At 38.8% G+C, this 22615-nt stretch overlaps 1 protein-coding gene and 1 pseudogene across 3 annotated transcripts; both read right to left on the bottom strand.

Annotated features, from left to right (window-relative positions):
* Positions 1 to 42: 42 nt before the first annotated feature.
* LOC103930539 (probable LRR receptor-like serine/threonine-protein kinase At3g47570) lies at positions 43 to 7215 on the bottom strand. Of its 3 annotated transcripts, XM_048591914.1 has the most exons (4): positions 7128 to 7215; positions 6903 to 6960; positions 3438 to 6053; positions 2585 to 3237 (listed from the first exon to the last, which is right to left on the bottom strand). In XM_048591914.1, the coding sequence occupies exons 3-4, from the start codon at positions 5959 to 5961 to the stop codon at positions 2816 to 2818; spliced, it is 2946 nt and encodes a 981-aa protein (XP_048447871.1). In that variant the 5' UTR covers positions 5962 to 6053; positions 6903 to 6960; positions 7128 to 7215; the 3' UTR covers positions 2585 to 2815. The 3 variants fall into 3 exon arrangements, with proteins under 3 accessions (XP_048447870.1, XP_048447871.1, XP_009338161.2); XM_048591913.1 differs by lacking the exons at positions 2585 to 3237; positions 6903 to 6960; positions 7128 to 7215 and adding an exon at positions 43 to 717 and having other exon boundaries at positions 3438 to 6434; XM_009339886.3 differs by lacking the exons at positions 6903 to 6960; positions 7128 to 7215 and having other exon boundaries at positions 3438 to 6433.
* LOC108865812 lies at positions 6976 to 21625 on the bottom strand (annotated as a pseudogene).
* Between the last annotated feature and the right edge of the window lie 990 nt (positions 21626 to 22615).

The raw sequence follows: 22615 nt of genomic DNA, 5'->3' as shown, positions 1-22615 counted from the left end.
AAAAAAAAATCCAACAAAACTTGTGTAGCACATGCAACCATCTGGGAAGAAATATGAGACTAAAATGTTATAAACTGCTTCAGCATTGAGTTTATTCTAAACAGGATAGACATAACCAAGACAATTACAAATAGCTCCACACAAATAAGAATTTGAAAGCTTCAAGTCATACAAATGAAAACTTCGTCCCTATAAAACAACCGCTAACATAAAAGAGGCAAGGTTCAAAACGATGGTAGGAAAGGTACAGAAAAATAAGAAAAGAAAAACCACAAGCAGATATCTTTGCCATTCTTTAGCCTTCTTGAACTTTGAGGTACGAGTCTCTAATTGCACTCATTTTTCCAACAACCATATTCAGAAGCATCCGCTTCCTTGGTGATACTACACAGCAGGAAAGTCCTATCTGCATCACAGCAAACAAGCATTCCTCTACCTTTTTTGCTTTCACCATTCCGCGATTGTTACGTCTGGGCAGCGTAGTCCTTTCGTATCTGTCATCGTTAACACTACCATCAGCTTCAAAGTCGAGGAGCAATGAAGGGTCAACAACGTCCATGACATGGTCAGGCAAAGCCATGGCTACGAATTTGTAAATGCTTAAACCTTCGATGAACATGTCATCAGTAGGTGTTTTGCCTGTGAACATTTCTAGCAAAAGTATCCCGTAGCTGTAAACATCTCCCTGTATGGAAACTTGGCCTCCCATGACGTACTCTGCCATGACATACATATAGACAATAAGATGTCACATGCAATTGACTATTAAAATTGATATCTTATTTCAAATTAATGTTACTTGTTTCCAGGAAAAAGAGTCAATAGTATATCTTTAATAAATAGAATTTAATTAATTGGTTTTTAGTAGTAAGTTAATAATTAAGAACCGAAAATATAAATTAGAATGATGGAAACTCATACCTGGAGGTATGTAACCTACATAACCCTTGAGTTGCAATGACATTGTTTGACTGAAACAAGGATCATTTGATGCTTACAAGAGGAACCTTGCTAAACCAAAGTCCCCAACATGGGCTACCATGTCTTCATCAAGAAGTACATTGCTCGGCTTTAGATCACAATGAACAATGGACGTTTCACAATGGTTATGGAGATAATCTAATGCAAAAGCAACATCAATGGCTATGTTCAATCTTTGCATAAAATTCAATCTCTTACTTGGAGATTGCTCCTCATCTCTAAGATGCAACCACGAGTCAAGACTTCCATTTGGCATGAACTTGAAGACTAGACTTTTGAAGTCTCTACCATGATTATCAATGCTCGAGCATGCAGTTATGATCTTGACAAGATTTCGGTGCCTGACACTTCTTAAAGCTTTGCATTCATCATTGAAACTCTTAGACGCTCCTTGTTGTTGAAGGTTTAATAACTTAACAGCAACTACCCTTCCATCGCTAGGAATTACCCCTTTATAAATAGAAGCAAAACTTCTGGAACCAATCAAATTATCCATAGAGAAACCGTTAGTCGATTCAACAAGTTGTGAGAAGGAAACACCTAATTTCCAATCCTTATAAGAATGTGAAGTTACAAGTCCATCTCTTGACTTTTTCAGCATTGAACGAGCACCGAAGAAGCATGATAGAGCAATTATGAATGCAAGTGCACAAGATATAGGGATGACTACTTTTGGGGAAAGTAGTCCTCGAGATGTATGGTGTTTGTTTTTGGGGCATGCAGGTAGATGTAATTGTGGGATGCCACCACAGAGCCTATGATTTCCAAGAATTGAGACACCACTAACATTTGAAAAAATTCCTTCTTTAGGCAACTCGCCTTCAAAATCATTATAAGAAAGATTGAGATACTTAAGTGCTCCAAGCTTGCCTAAGAATTTACGAATATGCCCCGATAAGTTATTGCTTGAAATGTCAAATTCTTCCAAGCCCTTTAAATCTTTAAGAGACTGAGGAAGTGTTCCTTCAAATTTGTTGTCGTCCAAGTACAAGCCCCCCAAACTAGCACACATGCCGATGATGTTGGGGATTTCACCTGATAACTTGTTTTTTGATACATTTAGCAGTGTGAGATGCACCAGATCACCCACATTACTTGGCAGTGAACCAGTCAAATAATTTTCAGACAGGTCCAAACCAATTGAAAGGGTTGAAAGCTCCATAAGCTTTTGAGGAATGCTGCCCGTTAAATTGTTAGTATAAAGTGTAAGTAGTAGCAGGTTTGGACAGTCTCCGAGACTTGGAGGTATACTTCCCTCAAAATTGTTTCTATGCATGTAGAGCTCTATCAATGAAGTCATATTACCCAGGGAAGATGGAATTGGGCCAGAAATTTGTTATCATACAAATACAGTTTCCCTATCTTCTCGAGCTTCCCAATTTCTTCAGGGACAACACCCGCCAAATAGTTCCGAGCCATCTCTAGAGCAATGAGGTTTATCAGATTTCCGATGTCGTTTGGGAAGCTTCCATGTAACATATTTCCCCCTAAAGTAAGAATTTGTAGTTGGGTCGAAAGGTTGGCTATGGATCTTGGGATTTCTCCTCCAAAACGATTATAGCTAAGACCCAGACATTGAAGACTAGTACAACTAGTCAAGAAATTGAGAAAACTCAAATCACCAAGTTTTCCATTTCCCAGTCGATTGACTGCAAAGTTCTTCCACAAATAGCTCCACACAAATAAGAATTTGAAAGCTTCAAGTCATACAAATGAAAACTTTGTTTGTTTAAAACAACAGTTGACATAAAAGAGGCAAGGTTCAAAGCGACGGCAGGAAAAGTAAAGAAAAACAAGAAAAGAAAAACCACAAGCAGCATATCTTTGTCCTTTTTTAGCCTTCTTGAACTTTGAGGTACGAGTCTCTAATTGCACTCATTTTTCCGACAACCATATTCAAAAGCATACGCTCTCTTGGTGATACTGCACAGCAGGACAGTCCTATCTGCATCACAGCAAACAAGCATTCCTCTACCTTTTTTGCTTTCACCACTCTACGATTGTTACGTTTGGGCAGCGCAGTCCTTTCGTATCTATCATCGTTAACACTACCATCAGCTTCGAGGTCGAGGAGCAATGAAGGGTCAACAACGTCCATGACATGGTCAGGCAAAGCCATGGCTGCAAATTTGTAAATGCTTAGACCTTCAATGAACATGTCATCAGTAGGTGTTTTTCCTGTGAACATTTCTAGCAAGAGTATCCCGTAGCTATAAACATCTCCCAGTATGGAAACTTGGCCTCCCATGCCGTACTCTGCAGTGACATACATATAGACAATAAGATGTCACATGCAATTGACTATTAAAATTGATATCTTATTTCAGATTAATGTTACTTGTTTCCAGGAAAAAGAGTCAATAGTATATCTTTAATAAATAGGATTTAATTAGTTGGTTTTTAGTAATAAGTTAATAAGAATTGAAAAATGAAATTAGAATGATGGAATCTCATACCTGGAGGAATGTAACCTACAGAACCCTTTAGTTGTGATGACATTGTTTGACTGAGGGAATGATCAGTTGATGCTTCCAAGAGGAACCTTGCTAAACCAAAGTCCCCAACATGGGCTACCATGTCTTCATCAAGAAGTACATTGCTCGGCTTTAGATCACAATGAACAATGGACGTTTCACAATGGTTGTGGAGATAATCTAACACAGAAGCAACATCAATGGCTATGTTCAATCTTTGCATAAAATTCAATCTCTTACTTGGAGATTGCTCCTCATCTCTAGGATGCAACCACGAGTCAAGACTTCCATTTGACATGAACTTGAAGACTAGACTTTTGAAGTCTCTACCATGATTATCAATGCTTGAGCATGCAGTTATGATCTTGACAAGATTTCGGTGCCTGACACTTCTTAAAGCTTTGCATTCATCATTGAAACTCTTAGACGCTCCTTGTTGTTGAAGGTTTAATACCTTAACAGCAACTACCGTTCCATCGCTAGGAATTACCCCTTTATAAATAGAAGCAAAACTTCCGGAACCAATCAAATTATCCACAGAGAAACCGTTAGTCGATTCAACAAGTTGTGAGAAGGAAACACCTAATTTCCAATCCTTATAAGAATGTGAAGTTACAAGTCCATCTCTTGACCTTTTCAGCATTGAACGAGCACCAAAGAAGCATGATAGAGCAATTATGAATGCAAGTGCACAAGATATAGGGATGACTACTTTTGGGGAAAGTAGTCCTCGAGATGAATGGTGTTTATTTTTGGGGCATGTAGGTTGATGTAATTCTGGGATACCACCACAGAGCCTATGATTTCCAAGAACTGAGACACCGTTGACATTTGAAAAAATTCCTTCTTTGGGCAACTCGCCTTCAAAATCATTATGCGAAAGATTGAGATACTGAAGTGCTCCAAGCTTGCCTATGAATTCAGGAATCTGCCCAGATAAGTTATTACTTGAAATGTCAAGTTCTTCCAAGCCCTTTAAATCTTTAAGAGACTGAGGAATTGTTCCTTCAAATTTGTTGTCGTCCAAGTACAAGCCCCCCAAACTGCTACAACGGCCGATGGTGCTGGGGATTTCCCCTGATAACTTGTTGTTTGATACATTTAGCACTGTGAGATGCACCAAATCACCCACTTCACTTGGCAATGAACCAGTCAAATAATTTCCAGACAGGTCTAAACGACCTGAAAGGGTTGAAAGCTCCATAAGCTTTTTAGGTATGCTGCCCGTTAGATTGTTATTATTAAGTAAAAGTTTTAACAGCTTTTGGCAGTTTCCAAGACTTGGAGGTATACTTCCCTCAAAACTGTTTCCGTCCATGTGGAGCTCTATCAATGAAGTCATATTACCCAGGGAAGATGGAATTGGCCCGGAAAATTTGTTAGCACTCAAAACTATTCTCTGCATCTTCTTGAGCTTCCCAATTTCTTCGGGGACAACACCCGCCAAATAGTTATTAGTCATAGCTAGATCGGCAAGGTTTATAAGATTTCCAATGCCGTTTGGGAGGCTTCCATGTAACAAATTACCCCCTAGATAAAGAGTTTGTAGTTGGGTCGAAAGGTTGGCTATGGATCTCGGGATTTCTCCCCCAAAACGATTAAAGCTAAGACTCAGATATCGAAGACTAGTACAATTAGTCAAGAAATGGAGAAAACTCATATCACCAAGTTTTCCATTTCCCAGTTGATTAAGGTTTAGCACAAGTAAGCTTCGCAAGCTTCCGAGACTTTCTCCAGGGATTGTCCCCGTGAAGTCATTACAAGAAAAATCAATCAATTGAAGTCTAGAAGCATTTGACAATGATACAGGAATATTTCCTGTGAAATTGTTTCCATCACAGTAAATTTCTACGAGATTAGGAAGCAAGATGCCGAGATTTGGTGGTAGCTCTCCATGGAAATGGTTCATAAAAACACTGACTAGGTATATGGAAGAAATATTATAAATTGAAGAAGGGAGCATACCAGACAAATTATTGTGCCCAACTATGAATAATTCCAAGGTTGTTATATGCCCGAGCTCATTTGGTATGCTTCCTTGAAAATTGTTGCCGCCAAGTCTAAGACTCCTCAAAGAAGAAAAATTTCCTATCCAACCTGGGATGGTTCCACTGAGATTATTTTTTCCAAGTTGTAGAACAGTCAAACTCAACCATGAACTGAGTTGGCGTGGAATTGACCCAATAATCTTATTGGATAAAAGATCCAAAAATCTGAGTTGTGTACAGTGGGACATATTAGTCGGAAGTTTCCCGCCTAAAGAATTGAAAGACAGGTTGAGACTTTCCAAGGTCCGCAGTCGACCCAATTCTTGAGGAATTTCACCATGAAACTTGTTGATTCCCAAGCTTATTTCAATTAGACGAGTAAGATTCCCAATGGAAGGTGGAATGGAGCCTACCAATTGTTTATCTTGCAGGTCCAGAATCAAGACTCTTTGGGTGGCACGGTGGCATGTAATGCCTACCCAGCTGCAGAAGTGGATGGAATGATTCCACGAGCTCATGACACTGAGGGGATCTTCAGTTACTCTTTTCTTGAAGTCTAGCAAAGCCAAGCGATCAGATTCGTTTCCAAGCAAGGTAGAGCTGGGAAATGCTGTAGATTCCGGACATGTGCTCATCATGCATAAGACTAAGAGAAAGAAGCCATGCAGGAATTTCAACAAAACCAAATTACGAATAGTACGTGAATGCTCCATCATTGTTCAAAGACAAATGGAAAACCAGAAAACCAAAGTTTAATTTGCACAGAAGCACAAAAGAGAAGAAATCCTATCACATGTAAGAAAATACACTTGAGATTGGATGGCCACAGAAATTAAGATAGACCAACTTAGTAGTTAGTCAACAGAAATTAAGGAATCTGTTGGAACTGTTGGAAGTTCAAATCAAACTAAAGTGGCCGAAATTGGTGGAATAGTTGGCTACACGACCACTTTTCAGCTAGCATGTTTTGTCTATAGCTGCCTTGTTTTTCAAAAGCTATACTTATCTTTTACTTTGATAGCTGTCAATGTTTCTGTACTGGCCGAAAGCAGAGAGTGACAGCCTTCTGTAATGGCCGAAAGCTATGTGTGTGTATACAAAAGTCTAAAAATATGTGTGAAAGTGCGGATGTGCAGAGACTTTTGAACACCTATGTTTTGTGTTTTATATTTTGTGGTAAGACTTTTGAACACCTATGTTTTGTGTTAGTCTTTGTGAAATCTCTATAAGAGGGATGTCTATGTATGTTTGTAATCAATCCCATTCCAGCAAAAGGGCATTGTAAGTGTTTCGTCCGGTTGAAATCATGTTTAGAATATTTGGAGTAAATTCAAAGCAAAGATTATCAAAACACACCCAAGTAATTCAGAGCGATTTCTTTTTATTTGGATTGCAAAGATTATCAAAACAACGTGGCCCCCTGAATTAGCGATCTCACACAATCTCTAAAGTAGTGTACCATGTCCGATTGCACTGCCATTTGAACTCGTGGCCAAATGTACCAAGTAATTTGTCGGCTGCAACCGGAAACAGTAAAACAAGTTTACCATTTTAACCACAAGTCGCTTGTAAATATTAGCTACGAAATTACAAGGCTTGCAACACAGTAACTCTACGGTTTGAATGAACGAGTTCAGAATAATGTTACACTAGTCTGCACAAGCGAGGTCTCAAACAGAATTACCTTCCGTTAGCTTTAACCGCTGCCGCTACTCCAGCAGTCACTCCAGCACAAAGAACAGAAGACATATACTGTTGGGCATTTCGACCCGCTGCAAGTTGGATTCGAAATTTCTCAGGTCTTAGTGAATATTGAATAGAACTCGCACCTGAGAACAAAGTTCCATGTGCTAAGATTTCAGGCAAAACCAAATAATAGTAATACCTTTTTTGATGCCACTGGTAGATACTGCAATGTTTGTTCTCACTTAAAACTTGACCATAGATTCAGTGAAGGCATTTTAAAAGCGGCACAAGTTACCTACATTCGCGGCCAACTAATGATGATTACATGCCAAGCTGGCCAATCAAACATCAAGTTTGCTAGAATTGAATTTTACTTCTCCTTTCGTTACTAAAGGCATATCCATTAAATATCGCTCGTATTTGCTAAAGTAGGCATGATTTCTTACTAAATTTACTTTCATGAGATGCAATTGAACCATAAGGGTACTCCCCAAACGATCATAAACTAAAATATCAAGGTTCCGAGAAGATGGACCAAGATTTTATTATCCTACCCAGGATCTGTACAACTGATAACAAAGGGATATATGAAACCAGACAAGGACTTCAGGCACTTCAATTTCTTTGAAACATTCATTGTACAGAAAAAGATTCAGCCCGCGATGGTGAAATATCCCTTCTAACTGTACAGCGGCCACTGATAAGATCCATAGCATCCTGAACAAATTTGAAACTTATTTCAAGCAAGTATATATACATGGAAGTCACTTGCTTTCATGCAGATGAGGAATACTCTATTTGCCAAAGAGAGGCAGTTTACCTGCCGAATGCCATCCTGAAAGTTATTCAAAAAATATCTTGAAAGAGCACTCATCCCATCTTTAATTATTCCTCCAAATGTCTGCTTCCCTTATCTGCGGTAATATGGATCCAGAATATGATTCGAAAAAAAAGGACATATATACATAATTACATTATATGTGTGTGTGTGTGTGTGTGTGTGTGTGTATAGTCCATGATTCAAGTCATACTATACAGTTGAATTTACCTAACCAGGTCCCCTTTAAGGGCATATGTCCCTGCGTAGTCGAGGCTTATCTCGTCACCTTGCTCCGCCCACACCAAAGACCCGGAATTGAGAATAAGTATAACAACTTATTATAGACATCGTTTGATCATTTATGAAAGATAGGATACATGACATGAATAATTCCATACATGCTCTAAATGTTTGGTAGTCTTCAGCAAACATAGAAATGCTTTCAGAAGAATCCAGCACTCCAGTCCTCTGCAACTGTGCATCTAGAGACTTCTGGGCCAAGCAACTCTACAAAATAAAGAACCAGTAAACAATTGAATGTCAAATCTCAGTTTACTCCTGCAATGGCAATCAATGCAGTCCTGCTCCTCAAGTATATTGCCCTTCGCATCTACAAGGAAGTATCTGCTCAGCTGGAACAGTTTTGATTAAAAACAGTATTACATATTGCCAGCATACCTGGATTTTGGCATACTTAATTCAATCAGATATTACGCTTTCATTACACTTGCTTTTCAAATGGCTCTGAGATCCGCTCGTATAGAACCTTTAGGTTTTCAAAGTTTGAGTTACCACATACATGTTGAAAGTCAAATGAAACGTATCTGCTACAAAAACACTAGTAAGTTGAGAACAAAATCTCATTTCTGACATTGTTCCCAATGCCAACCAATAGAACTGACTTCATTTTAAGCAACCTCGAAAACAAAAAAGGAATCCACTTGAAGTGGGAAAATGATTCAGTTGGGAGCCAACATAGTTGCATACATAAGTAAGCAAATTGTCACCTCATGTTTGGTAGATTTTGCATTTCAGCAGAAAATGCCGTGCTTAGTTGACCTTCATCACCATGCTACAAATAACAATAAATGGAAAGCTTATAACAACTGGAAATATATGAAACAACATATACTTTGCATACAATTAAAAAAAAAGTAAAACTTGTGTAGCACAAGCAATCAGCTGGGACGAGTTATACACACCATTGCTTATTTAGTGAATCCCAGAGCCACAAAAAGGTGAGCATGTCGTACAAACACAATTTGAAGGAAAAAAATTGCAAAATTTTCAGCTTAACGTAAAGGTGAACCAGTGTTCAAGGATTGTTAAATTCAAAGTAAAACGTTAAAAAGAGAAGAAACCCTTACTTTATCAGTTAGGTCTATTGCCATTGTCTCTCCATATCTTTGGGAAAGATCAAAAAAATGGTGCTCCACAACATTTGACTGTAAGTAGATTGGGAAAATTCAGAAACTACTCTAACAAGAACTGTACCATGAAGCCAGAAAAGAGTAAAAAGGGATGGATTTGCATCTCTGGCGACAAATTACTCTCTGCTCATGAGTAATAATCCTAAGTTGTGGTTTATAGCTCAAGTCAACAATTTGCTACCAAAGAAGCAGAATTGAACCTCGAATCTGAAAAACATATCAAAAGTATTATGGAAGGTTTTTATACAGAAAAAAGGAATAGATAAATAAATCTTCTTGAATTAATTTATGACAAAACTTCCAATCTATTATCAGTCTTAAGGGTTAATAGTGAAACAGCGCCTGCATATTTAGAAAGTATAGTATTGAAAAAGTTCTCTAAATGTATAAAAGTTGGCAAAAACCAATCTATCCTTGCTAAACTGTACAAAAGTTTCATCTATGTGAGGGGCAGTCCATAAACCTCAGAAAAGAATGACAAAGTTCTACAATTATGATATTTCTCATATCAACAAGGAGCGCAGAATGTGAAGAAAGTTGAGGTTCCACCATAAAACCAATTTGCAATATGGGGATTAGCCCAATTTACTTATAAGCTCATGCAAGGTCCCTCCTCCCATCAATATGGGATTCATTCTCAACAGAATATACTTTTCTCAAATGTTTAATCCTCGGCCAACTTAGTTGATCACATGTACAATGACACCATGATATAAGCTAATGTCCTATTTAGGCAAAGAAATATAATAGTAACTAAAAATACTCCGATACAATAATACCTTAGCACACATTTCTTTTCTGAACCTTCATATGAGAATTACCTGCAATAATGAGGGCTGGAAACCTTCAATCTCCACCAACTGCTCAGTTTCAAAAAAATTAGCAACATCTCCATCAAGGTTGGCTCCTCTTCTCCACATTCTTGTCCCTACGACCACATTACAGTGTTTCATGTTTAAGTCCTTCAAAACATGCAGATACGGACACAAAAGTGACTACAAGAATCAATCATCTCTATAAGATTGTGCCAAGACGCCGGGTACACCTCTTTGAGACCATCGTAAGTGTGGCAGATAAGCCTTTAGCTTTAGCTGTGCAGTCTGGAAGCTTAAATGTAGGTCACGGAACACCATAACATATTACTCACCTAACTCTGAGTCTCAATCTTAGAGAGAGAGGGAGAGAGAGAGAGAGGGACATACACATAAGAAATCAGTAAATTCAGGATATTTCCTTGTACTAGAGGAATAATGAACCCATCAAGCTGCCATGAGAAAATTAATGAGCATTAGCAATAAAATTTGTGCGCGAAGAACTGACGACTTTTGGAAATGCTGTTCTTCCTTAAAGATATACATTAAGTGGCGGTAAGCGAGAAAATACTTTAAATTGTTTAACTAATTATGACCTCAAAGATGGAAAGTCTAACCTTATACTTGATAAGTTCGTCCAAAAGATTTCTGTTCCAAACAAATCGAGGATCAGCCTGAAAACACAAATGATTTCTGTTCCAAACAAATCGAGGGTCAGCCTGAAAACACAAATAATGTTAAAAACTACCAAGCAATTACTAGTCATAGATCATAATGTGTAAAGTAAACATTTGATAGGAGCTAAAATGGCATTAAGAGAAAAAACTGATAAACATCCATATGATATGGTGTGTCAGTTGACTCGATACTCATGCTTTCTCATCTTCTAGTGCTGACAAAAAAATTCTTTGGATAAAGGGGAAGGGAGAATCTCTTGACAACCAAAAAATTGCACAAAGGATGGCATGTTTTCAAGGATATGAACTGAGAAGGCATCTTTATTGAGCTGAAACTTTCACCTTGAGAACAAAAGATAAGTATAGTGCACAAAAACACAGAAGTTGGCAAATCCTTAGGGCGGTTTTCCTTTCTTTCCCCATTAACCCTCTGAATTGGAAAGAGTTGAGGATGCCTAGTAAACTAAACGCGTGGACAATATATATGCTTATATGCACCTGATGTATATAACATGAATCACTTTTAAGAACTAATCAGGTCCCGATAAACCCAATATTCCAAATTTCCAACTAACCTGCTTCCATATTGGTTTTGGCCATCCATCCTTCCACTAACTTACATCTTCTTTGAAAGCTGGTAGAAATGATCAATTATATATGATTAAATAAACAAATACAACACTTTACCGAATAGATACATAAATAGACATAAGAATTTACTTTAGTGTTATATCAGTCTTGTACGAGAAGTACAGCCCCGGATTTGATTGGACTGTTTTCAACAGAGCCATGAAGTACGTCTCATCCTTTTTCTGCACAAACACATCACAAAATTAAAACATCCCAAGTCACTCTCAAACTCGCTAACGAATGAAAAGAATCAAAACCCTTACCTCCTGAGCAGTTGAATTCTTCATACCATCGTTGCAGGACAGAAACCTCATCGAGGTCACTCGATAAACAGGGAAGCTGAGATAAGTCCCAACTTCCGTCCGCGAAGTTATTACAAGAGCATAATTTCCTGCACCAAACACATCAATTCAGCAAACAAACACCATTCCCTGGAAATATAGCCATTCAATCCACAGATTTATACAATACAACGGAAAAAAGTTACACATTTTCGTTTCGAAATACTCCAAAGCGAGTAAAAGCAAGCAATTGACTTACCTGTAAGCAATCTGATCGTTCCCGCCACTCCGTATATCGTCGAGGTTTTGTTTGGGGCTACCCGGATGACGAGAGATTTTTCCAGTGTTGATCATGTCTCACTGTTTAAACGGTGAGATATTAATGTTAAACTTAAAAAATAAAATTTCTCATCATTTACATAAAAACATGTGGTGGTATACCATTTATATTTCCGTCACAATTAAAAATTTCTCCTAGATGACGGGCAACACGTCTCAAGGCTGCCAAGTGAAGGGATTGTGTGAAGCCAAGTCATCGTTTTTGGGTTTTTGTGGGTGGGTGGATGGGGAGGTTAAACCCTCGGGGGAGTATTTATTAAATATTGCAAAAAATTAACCTTTAATTTTAAAAATGTCATTTTTTATAAAATCTTTCAAATATATCCAAAATTTCAGCTAAATACAAACAAATACTCTCAAATTTAACAATCAAATAAATTAAAGGTTTTTTAGCCAAAATGATTCGTGATATTGACATAACTTCTTAATTTGGTCCTTAATAATTAATGATAATCAATAATAGTGTTCTTGAATTTGTCTATCGTGAATCAGTTTGGTCTTTCTTTGAATTTGTCCATCGTGATCATTATAGTTTTTTCATGAAAAATATGTCAATTGCTCTATTAATGTGATAATGTGGCGCCACGTGGGTCTCACAAATACAATCATATAACGACATGTGGATTAACTTTAAAAACTATTCTTATATTTAAAACTAAAAATGATATTAGTAGGCATAATTGAAATTCTGCTACTCCAACTTGTGATAACCATGACAGCGCTCAATGTCGATGATGAGGGGGTCGAAGGGGATAGGGTTGTGGTGGTGGAGTGTAGAAGCAAAGGTGAGTTGGATCGAAGCTTGAGGCGATGGTAGCTAAAAAACCTTTAATTTATTTAATTTTTAATTTGAGGTATTTATGTCTATTTAAGTGAAAATTTGGATGTATTTGAAAGTTTTTATAAAAATTGACATTTTTGAAATTAAGGGTTAATTTTTAGGAAAACTAACGAAAAATCCAAAAAAAACTCCCCTTTTAATGAAAAGCCTTTTTTAAAGGTATAATGAATAGTACCAGGGAAATGTATAAATGTGGTTTTTCATTAAAAGTGAACAGCACCGGAAGTGATCTCTTAAGAAGACGACTTTCAGCGCATCGTTTGGAAACTTTTACTACACCGTCATGCCATTTGGACTCAACAACGCTGGTGCCACCTATCAACGAGCAATGACGGCAGTCTTTCATGACATGATGAGGAATTAAGTGGAAGACTATGGGGATGATCTTGTCGTGAAATCCAAGACTAGGGAAGAACACTATGAAGTGCTAAGGAAAGTGCTGGGAAGATGCCAAATATATGGGTTGAAGATGAACCCCAAAAAATGCACCTTCGGTGTTTCCTCAGGCAAGTTCCTGAGCTTCCTACTGCATCAACGCGGCATCAATGTAGATCTGGACAAGGTGTGCACCATCGAAACTCTCATGCCCCTCAACAAATGCAAAGGAGTTTAAAAGCTTGAAGGGGAAGCTGTCCTACATTCGGTGCTTCATCCTAAGATTAGCAGTAGTAACAGGAGCCTTCGCCCAAATGCTTAGGAAAGGGAAGGAATTCATGTGGACTAAGGAATGAAGTGAAGCTTATCAACCAGTCCATCAGCTAGTTACCATCCTTGCTACCATGAAGGCACCAATCCCAGACATTCCGCTCAAGCTCTACCTAGCCACAACAAGCACTGTAGTAGGAGCCCTACTTGCCCAAGGCAGTTTAACTAGGGAAGAAGTAGATTGGTCCGCAGACAACAAAAAGGCACCAAAACCCGCTATAAGAAGATGGAACGCCTCTACCTAGCTCATGTCTACACATCACAATAACTATACCATTATTTCCTAGCCCACAAATTGCACCTTATGGTAAAGTCTGACCCGGTAAGGTACTTGCTCACTATACCTATGTTGTCTAGCCGTTTCACTCATTGATTGCTCCAACTCTCTGAATTTGATATTATATATGTAATGCCTTAGGCTATCAAAGGCCAAGCTGTGATAAACATGATAGCATTATTCCCCGAAGAATAAGAGGCCACCATTTCCAAGGAAGTCCCAGGTGTGCTGCCAGAGATAGTTGTCGCCACTGTGGAAGATAAGCCATGGGTCATGCATTTCGATGGTTATTCCACAACCATGGGATGAGAAACTGGCATTGTACTCATTAATCTATAAGGCCATGCTACCGCCCTAGCCTTTAAGCTAAGCTTTCCATGCACAAACAACGTAGCTGAGTGAGGCTTTCATCATAGGCCTTTCCACAGCCATGGAAATGGTCGCAAGGAAGATAAGAATCGTAGGGGACTCGAATTTGGTCCTGAGCCAGGTCCAAGGAAGCTTCGAGGTGAAGGAAGTAACCTTGTCATTATACCACACTATAGCTGAGAAACTCATGACAAGCTTCAAGCTTACCTTAGTCGAAGAGTAACCCAACATTGCTGTAATTAGAAGAAAGGCCCCAGCCATTAACGCACCATTCCCAGAAGAACCTTTAGAAGGTGACGACCTGGAGGGAAACTGTTAGAAGGGAATTTTCCAAGCCAAGCGGAGAACCCAGCGTCAAATGCCTTAAAAAGTACATCAATGTTATTAAGACATTGTACAAGCGCCTATCTGAAAGAATGCTAATGATGTGAAAATTAACTTGACACACAAATTAAACCCTATTTATGACAATTGTAGTATATATGCAAGTAGGGATCATTCTAGACCAGGGATTAACTAAGGATGCTAATCAACACAATTAAGAGTCAAAAACACTAAACTAGACTCTATAGACTCAAAACTAACTTAAAACATTTAAAATAGCAACAAACACTCAAAAAGACTCAATTCTAGACCAACACAAGTGATTTTGGTGAAAATAAAACTTAACTTGACTCTAAAGACTAAAAGAAAACAAATTTTGACTCAAATAACAAGACTAAATGAAAGGGGGATTGTTTTTGACGAATTTAAAACCAAATGGGAAAGGGATAGGGAATTTTTGCCAGAACTTAGGGCTTCTAGAAACTAGGTATTTTGTGGCAGAAATTAGACTTCTAGAAGGGATAAAGGGCAGATTTCTAGAAGAACTTAGGCTAAGGGGTGCGACACTTTGTAGGAGAGGGATTACAACTCCTAAACCTTCAAGGAATGGCATACATGCGGCACATAAAGGATTAGGCTTCTAGAATCTGAGTTATGTGTTTAATTGTATATCTAATCCCTTCTAAATAGCTAGAATTAAGGCACAAACTGATTTGGATAAGATAAGATAGGATAGGATAAGGTTGGTTAGGATAGAATAAATAAGGTTGGATAATGTTCCTTATTTCTTGCTCTTTCCTTATCTTCTTTGTATTTGAACTTCTTTCTCCAGATTTGTAGCATTTCCTAGCCTCTCTTGTCTTCAATTTCGTCCATCCATTTTGCTCCATAGTTAAGCTATCCAATCCATGCCCAAAACTGCTCCAAATGGCTCCAAAATGCAATTTCTTGCTCCTTTTGCCATTAGGACCTACAAACATACGAAAATAGCTTAAAAGACTATAATAAGTAGTAATTAACTAACTAAATGCAAGGAAACAACATAACTAGCTAGCATAAATATGCTCCTATCAGCTAACCCGATCCCTCAGACAAAAAGAAGCACAACAACAGTTGCAGGAGACCCATGAGACTACATGTGAAGTCAATGAAGTTGTGAGTCTCTACCGCTGACTACAAAGAAAGAGGTACTACTAGCCAGAGATTAAGCAACAAGCTACATGCATCCAAGCCGACTATCCAAAATGCAATAGAACACTTTCCCCAGAAGAGGCATTTGCAATTTCCATCACTGATTATTGGAGGTCCCCATACCTGATCTTTTTTATTGATGGAACACTGCCAAACAATGTCAGGGATGCACGCAAGTTGAAAGGGACAACAAAGACGTATTTCATGGATGTGGCAACTCTATACTGGAATGGATTCAATGGGGAACCATTGAGATGCCTTGGGCTATCCGAGTCCTCATAAGTCATGCAAGAAGTACATGCTGGAGAATGCGGTGAGCACCAAGGACGAAAGAAATTGCACAAGCAGCTACTAAGCCTAGGATATGAGGGAAGACATGCACAACATGCTCAAGTGATGCCATGCATGCCAAGTTCATGGAAACTTAACCCATAAGCCTCCAACGTTCCTGCAAGACATGCGCACTTCATGGCTATTCCATACTTGGGGGCTTGATTTGATAAGAACAATCAATCCAGCTTCCGAAGGCCACATATGGATCCTAGTAGCCACTGAGTCACGAAGTGCGTAGAAGCAATCCCTCTCAGGAAAGCAACAGGAGCAACAGTATCCAATTTCATCAGGGAATGCATTGTTTGCTGATTTGGGATACCTTACAAGATAGTGAGCGACAACAGCACACCTTTTGTGAACTAACAAGTAAGTGCCACACTTTATGCTTACGGGATCAAGCACCGCTACTCTAAGTCATACTATCCTCAGGGAAATAGTCAAGTTGAAGCCATAAACAAGACACTGCTAAGAATCCTAAGCAAGATGGTACACAATTACACTGGAGGCTGGGGCACTCATCTTCCAGATGTCCTATAGGCTCATCGCACATCTGCAAGGAACGCTACGGGCTTTTCTCCTTACTTCTTGGTGTATGGGTCCGAAGCTATTTCCCCTGTGGAAATGATGATGCCCATGGCAAGGGTTTTAGCATTCAATGACGTGGAATGGGATGCTGCAGCATACATAAGCTGGTGATGGAAAGACCTTGAGTTACTTGAGGAAAATAGGGCAAAAGCAATTAGGAAAGTAACCCTATACCACCAACAAGTTACCAAAGCCTACAACCGTACAGTCAAGCCATGCACAGTCAAGCTATGCAGCGATTAATGTACCCCAAATTTTAATGAAATGAATGAGCACTTTATCAAAATCTTTGGTACATTCGTTTCTTTACATTGGCAAGGGTAACTAGAAGGGTTTCTTCTGAATAAGTTATAACATAATCATGCCAAGGTTATAAGGAAAGCCCATGCCAAGCAAGTTGCCCTAAAGGGAAAATCATGCTAAAGTTATACTTATGCAACATGCCAAGCCTATCAATGCCATGCAAGTTGCTCAATGTTCAATGATCATGCAACATGCCAAGCCAACACGCCATGCAAAACCCTTGAGTCACGCAACTAAAGCTTGTCCAAAAGCTATACTTATGCAATATGCCAAAGCCTATCAATGCAAATCAATGTTATGCGAAGCCTATCAATGCAAATCAATGTTATGCTAAGCCTACTGATGCAAGTCAATGCTAAGCGTACCGATGCAAATCAATGCTAATCAATGCTAAGCCTATCAATGTTAAGCAAGCCAAACTTTCCTAACTTGCTCTACTTCCTTATAGAGGCTGCAACATTTTTTCATCTTCCTCGGGGAAGCTCGTTGATAAAAGGCCAAGTGGCAGGATTACCTATTGCCCTTAGGAAAGTGGGCAAAAGCTCAAACCTATGTCTTAGAAACTCTAAATAGAATTTTATCCGACAAATTCTCATGCACTCAAAGTAAAAGAAAGCCAATGTCATTACAAAATTAAATACATCACAAGCATCATGCTAAATTCAATGTCAACAGCCAAAGTCAAAGGCAAATAACCAAAACGCAAAGCAAAGCAGTCTTATTGCCATTGTTTGAAAAACAATAAGCTAGCTGTCCAAATGGAAAGTACAACTAAAAGTGAAAGTGGAGTGAGGAAAACAACTTTCTTCATGGTCTGCTACTTCAACATCTCAAGGTTCATGCTCTGCCAAGAAAAGAAGCCGATGGTTAGAAAAATGCAAACAGTCGTGCAAAGTGCACATTTGTGGGAAGGTGAGGAATTAAGCTCATAACGCCACCTTTCTGAGGAACTGCTAGAGGTATCAGCATGCAATTAATCTACCGCAAGTTGAAAACAAGTTACTATTTCCATAGAGCTCCCGCATACTAACTTCTTCAACTTGAGCTTCTCAACCTCTAATTCCTTATGCTGTAATTCAAGAGCACACGTCAATTTGCTAACTTTAACAAATTAACCCAGAACGCCTTTATCCTTCTCAAGCCAAAGCCCAAACATGGTATCACGCAACTCTCCCAGTTTCTCGACTAAGGAACCCACTGGCACACCCAAAGCTACCACATCGCTAATCATGTCTTGCCAACATAGCAGCATGTGCTCTATGATTTCCAATGGGGAAGTATGTTTCATGCCATAAAGCAAGGTCCCCAGTTCCTCAAAAATCATTCCACGCATGAAGATAAACCTATCAGGCTCACATCTTCATCACCGGCACGCTCAAAGAACTTGCCCAACACCTCAGCTAGTATGGAACAGAGCTTTACTCCCCTGAAGTCAACCCAGGAAGAGAAAGCTTCGCTCGAAGGAATCAGTTCCTCGATCAAATTTAATACCCTATCTTCATTAGCGATATTATGCTTGAGCTTCCCGAGGGCTTCAACACCTACTCTAGGCCCTACAACATCAGTATTCACCTACGAGGGAAAACGAGAAAATATGCACAAGTAAGGAAACGGATCAACAAGTAGAGGCACAAAGTAGCACAGCCCACGGAAGCTATCTAATATGGAATTCCAACAAACCAACATGCTTATACATACACATGAAAAAACACGAAGAAAATATGCTAGGCGAAATTAGCTACTTCTTACATGCACATGCAAGTCTAAACAAGATTCAAATACTCAAGGAGAAGGTAAACAGTAGTAAATTCACGCAAGGGCAAGCATCAACGAAGAAATGTACCTCTATACCTTCTATTTCCGCTTAAACGTCATCATTCAAAAATCCATCAACTTCATCAAGATCAACATCCTTTGTTACTTTACTATCATCCTTGCCGTTTGGCTCCTTGCCAATCTCTTCACCTTCTGTGTCCTTCCCTAGGGAAGCCTGAAGATGTTCTCCGCTTCCAAGGTCAGACTTGGCACTTGTATTGATACTTTCCTCAATGGCCAAGCCTCCTCCAGCTGCCTCATCGTCGTCAGCTTCCCCAGCACTCCGTTTTTCCTCACTTGCTTCAGTGATATCGAAGAACTCATGAGGCTTGGGAGTGCCAAAAGAAGCAGGCACTTTGGCACTCTTAGTCCTACAAGTAGGGCCAGTAGGAACTACTTCTTTGGTAAGAGCCTTTGTTGTAAAAAACTTATAATTAGCATCAAGCCACAAAGCAAGATGAGCAAGAAGCAAGGGAACAAGGTCTTTTACCAGTCTTTGGCTTCGCTGCGAAACCTTCACTCTTCGATTTCTTCAGAGCAGGGGAAGAGTCAAGCTTGCTACTAGGTGGACCGTCCTTCACCACCTGAGGCTTGAAGTGTTTCACTGCGTCATCTGAGTGATGTGATAAAAGATTGCACTCAAATTAAACCCTCTTATTGACAATTGTAGTAAAGATGTAAGTAGGGATCGTTCTAGGCCGGGGATTATGAGGGATTGCTAATCTACTTGAAACTGACTTAAAAACACTAAACTAGGCTTAAAAACACTTAACTAGACTCAAAAAACTCAAAACAAACTAAAAAGACTTGGAATAGCACAAAACAATCAAATAGACTCAAACTAGACTCTAAAGGGTCATTTGGATGAATTTTAACTTAACTTTGACTCAAACACTTAAAAACACAAATTAGGACAGATTCTAACTAATTTGACACAACAAAGTAAGGGGATTGGGTTTTTGACGAATTTAAAGTAAAAACAAGTAACTTAAAGACTTAAACAAAGTTTGGCTCGAAATTGGGTGAATGGATGGGTGATAAGCTAGCTAGAGGGTCCTTTTCCACACATAACACACTTGCATACAAATTGATATCCAGTTGCTTTTTCAATAAACCATGAATCTCAACACCTCAGATTAACCGTGACATCACTAATTAACCCTTAGATTTTCCTTAAGTTATTGAATTAGACGGACAACGCATCGGCAACCAAATTATTCTTCCCAAGTTCCCTTCATGAACTGCATAATAGAGACACAAGCAAAGATCATTAAGCTTTGTGAAAATCATAAGCATTGACAAGGCATTCGTAACTATGACATCATGATACTCATGCCAAGAATTTAACTTAACACGATTGTGACCAATAACCTTCACTACTTGTGAATATAAGTTTGTAACGATTATGTGAAACTCCCTTATATTCTAGCACCAAATTCATGCATGCAAACTAAGTAGGCCTCCTTAATCAACATACAAGAATAAGTTCTTAATCAAATAGTTAAGTAAATTGCATTCATAATTTATGAAATCATAACTGGAATTAATCAATTCATATTGCAAATATAATCATGGTTTCGAAGTCTCCTCTAGCTAAAACAAGTTTAGCCTCTCATGTTCACAGCAAAACAAAGAGAATTTAAATTAAACATTGAAAACAAATGATATATTACACCTAAAAACATTCCAACAATCCAACTTGAATGGCAAAAACGTCCAAGACTGCTCCTCCTCTCTTTCTTCCTTGCTAGGCTGCGGCACAAAGGTGTGGAATGGCTGAATTTGGGTTATGGTGTATTATGGTCAAGAATGGATCAATGGTAAGGTGCGGAATTGTGCATGTAGGATGGTTGAATGGTTGGTGCGGCTGTGTGTGTGGAGAGAGTGGATGATTGCTTTAGAATTGTGTATGTGATGATGTGTGAATGGGTGCGGCAGAATGTGAATATTTTAGGGAAAGGATCATGGCTTTAATTAAATGTTTTAGGAAAGATTTAGACCCCAAATCCTCAAGGAAAAAGGGTAATTAAAGTCAGAATCCCAAGAGAAAAGGGAAGAAGGGTGTGGCAAGGACAGAAAATAGGAAATAGGAAAGGGAAAGGTGCTCCCTTGCACGGCAAGGAAAGGGAAAGGAAAGGGAGATGCGGCATTGAGTTTGAGAATGGGATTTAGGCTTCTAGAACATATATTTGAGTGTCATAAATTGATTAGGAACCCCTTTGATAGCTGGAACATAAGTAGGAAAAGATTAGGATTGACTAAGTCAAAATAAGGAAGTTTGACTCATGTTTCCTTCTTTGTAGCTGATTCCTTTTCTTCCAAATCTTGAATTAATTTCTTACATCTCTTTAGCAGATTCCTAGCCTCCTTTGGTCTTCAATTTCATCCATCCACCTTACTTCAGGCATGTGCTAACCATTCCAAGCCCAAAATTGCTCCAAATTGCTCCAAATTGCACTTTCTTGCCACTTTAGCCAATTGAACCTACAAACACACGAAAATAGCTTAAAATACTAAAATAACTAGGAACTAACAACATAAATGTAAGAAAACAAGCTAACTGAGTCGCATAAATATGCTCCTATCACTTAGGCACAACATGTGAAGCACTTAGGAAAAGCATGCAAGAGGAAAGTTAACAAGATAAGTCAAGCTAAGAAAATATACCTGAAGCCGCCTTATTCCCTCCACTTGTAGATTTCCCTTCATCGACACTAGACAGCTCTACTCTTCTTCGTGCTCTGGGAAGAATCACCGAAAGCATTGCTTTCCTCAATTGTGGTACCAACGCTTCAAACCGGAAGCAGCCGATGTGGGCTCTAGCACTAGTCAGGGATGGTTGACAACATTGGGAGACAACCGCGATTGTTTGTCACCATGAAACTTGGCAATGATAGGAGCATATTTATGCTACTTAGTTATGTTATTTCCTTACATTTAGTGAGCTAATTACTACTTATTATAGTGTTTTAAGCTATTTTCGTTTGTTTGTAGGTCCTAATGACAAAGTTGGCAACAAAAGGCAATTTTGAGCCTTTTAGAGCAGTTTTGGGCTTATTATGGATAGCTTGTATATGGAGCAAGGTGGATGGATGAATTTGGAGTCAAAAGAGGTTAGAAACATGCTACAAATCAGAAAAGGAAAGTTCAAGACAAAGAAGATAAGGAAAGAGCAAGAAATATGGAAACTTATCCTAACAACCTTATCTTATCCAAACCTTATCCTATCTTATCCTAACCTAATCTTGTTCCACCTTAATCCTAGCTACAAGTGGACCTAAAAACCTAATTTCTAGAAGCCTTATCTGACCCTAAAAGGGTGCCACACCTTTCCCCCTTTTATGCCTTCTAGTACACCCAAAATCAGCCACAAAACACTTAGTTTCTAGAAGGCCCAATTTTGGACGAAATTCCTAAACCTTTTTCTGATTGGATTTTGACTTAATTTACCCATTTTCCTCTTGGATTTGGATTGTATTAGTCCATATCTGAAACCAATTGGGCTAGGACTTAAGTTCCCAACCTTTGCCGCAACCCTAGGGGCCCTAATCACTTATTTCTGCTAGGTTTAACCCTAAATTCTGATTGCTAGGGTTTTGGCCGAGTACTATATAAAGGGACCTTAAGTTGCCGCACCCCCATACACACCCTAGGCAGCCATTCATCATTCAATTCGTTCATTCATTCACACACACACCATCCATTCAGAAAATACAACCTTGTGCCGCAAATCCTAGGGAGAAGAAGGTGTGTC

Source organism: the organism of the source record quoted next, unplaced genomic scaffold, assembly GCF_019419815.1.
Source record: "Pyrus x bretschneideri cultivar Hongxiangsu unplaced genomic scaffold, Pyrus_bretschneideri_v1 Contig36, whole genome shotgun sequence".
NCBI lineage: Eukaryota > Viridiplantae > Streptophyta > Magnoliopsida > Rosales > Rosaceae > Pyrus > Pyrus x bretschneideri.
Note: the sequence above shows the minus strand (reverse complement) of the source record. Positions and strands in the feature narration are given on the sequence as shown.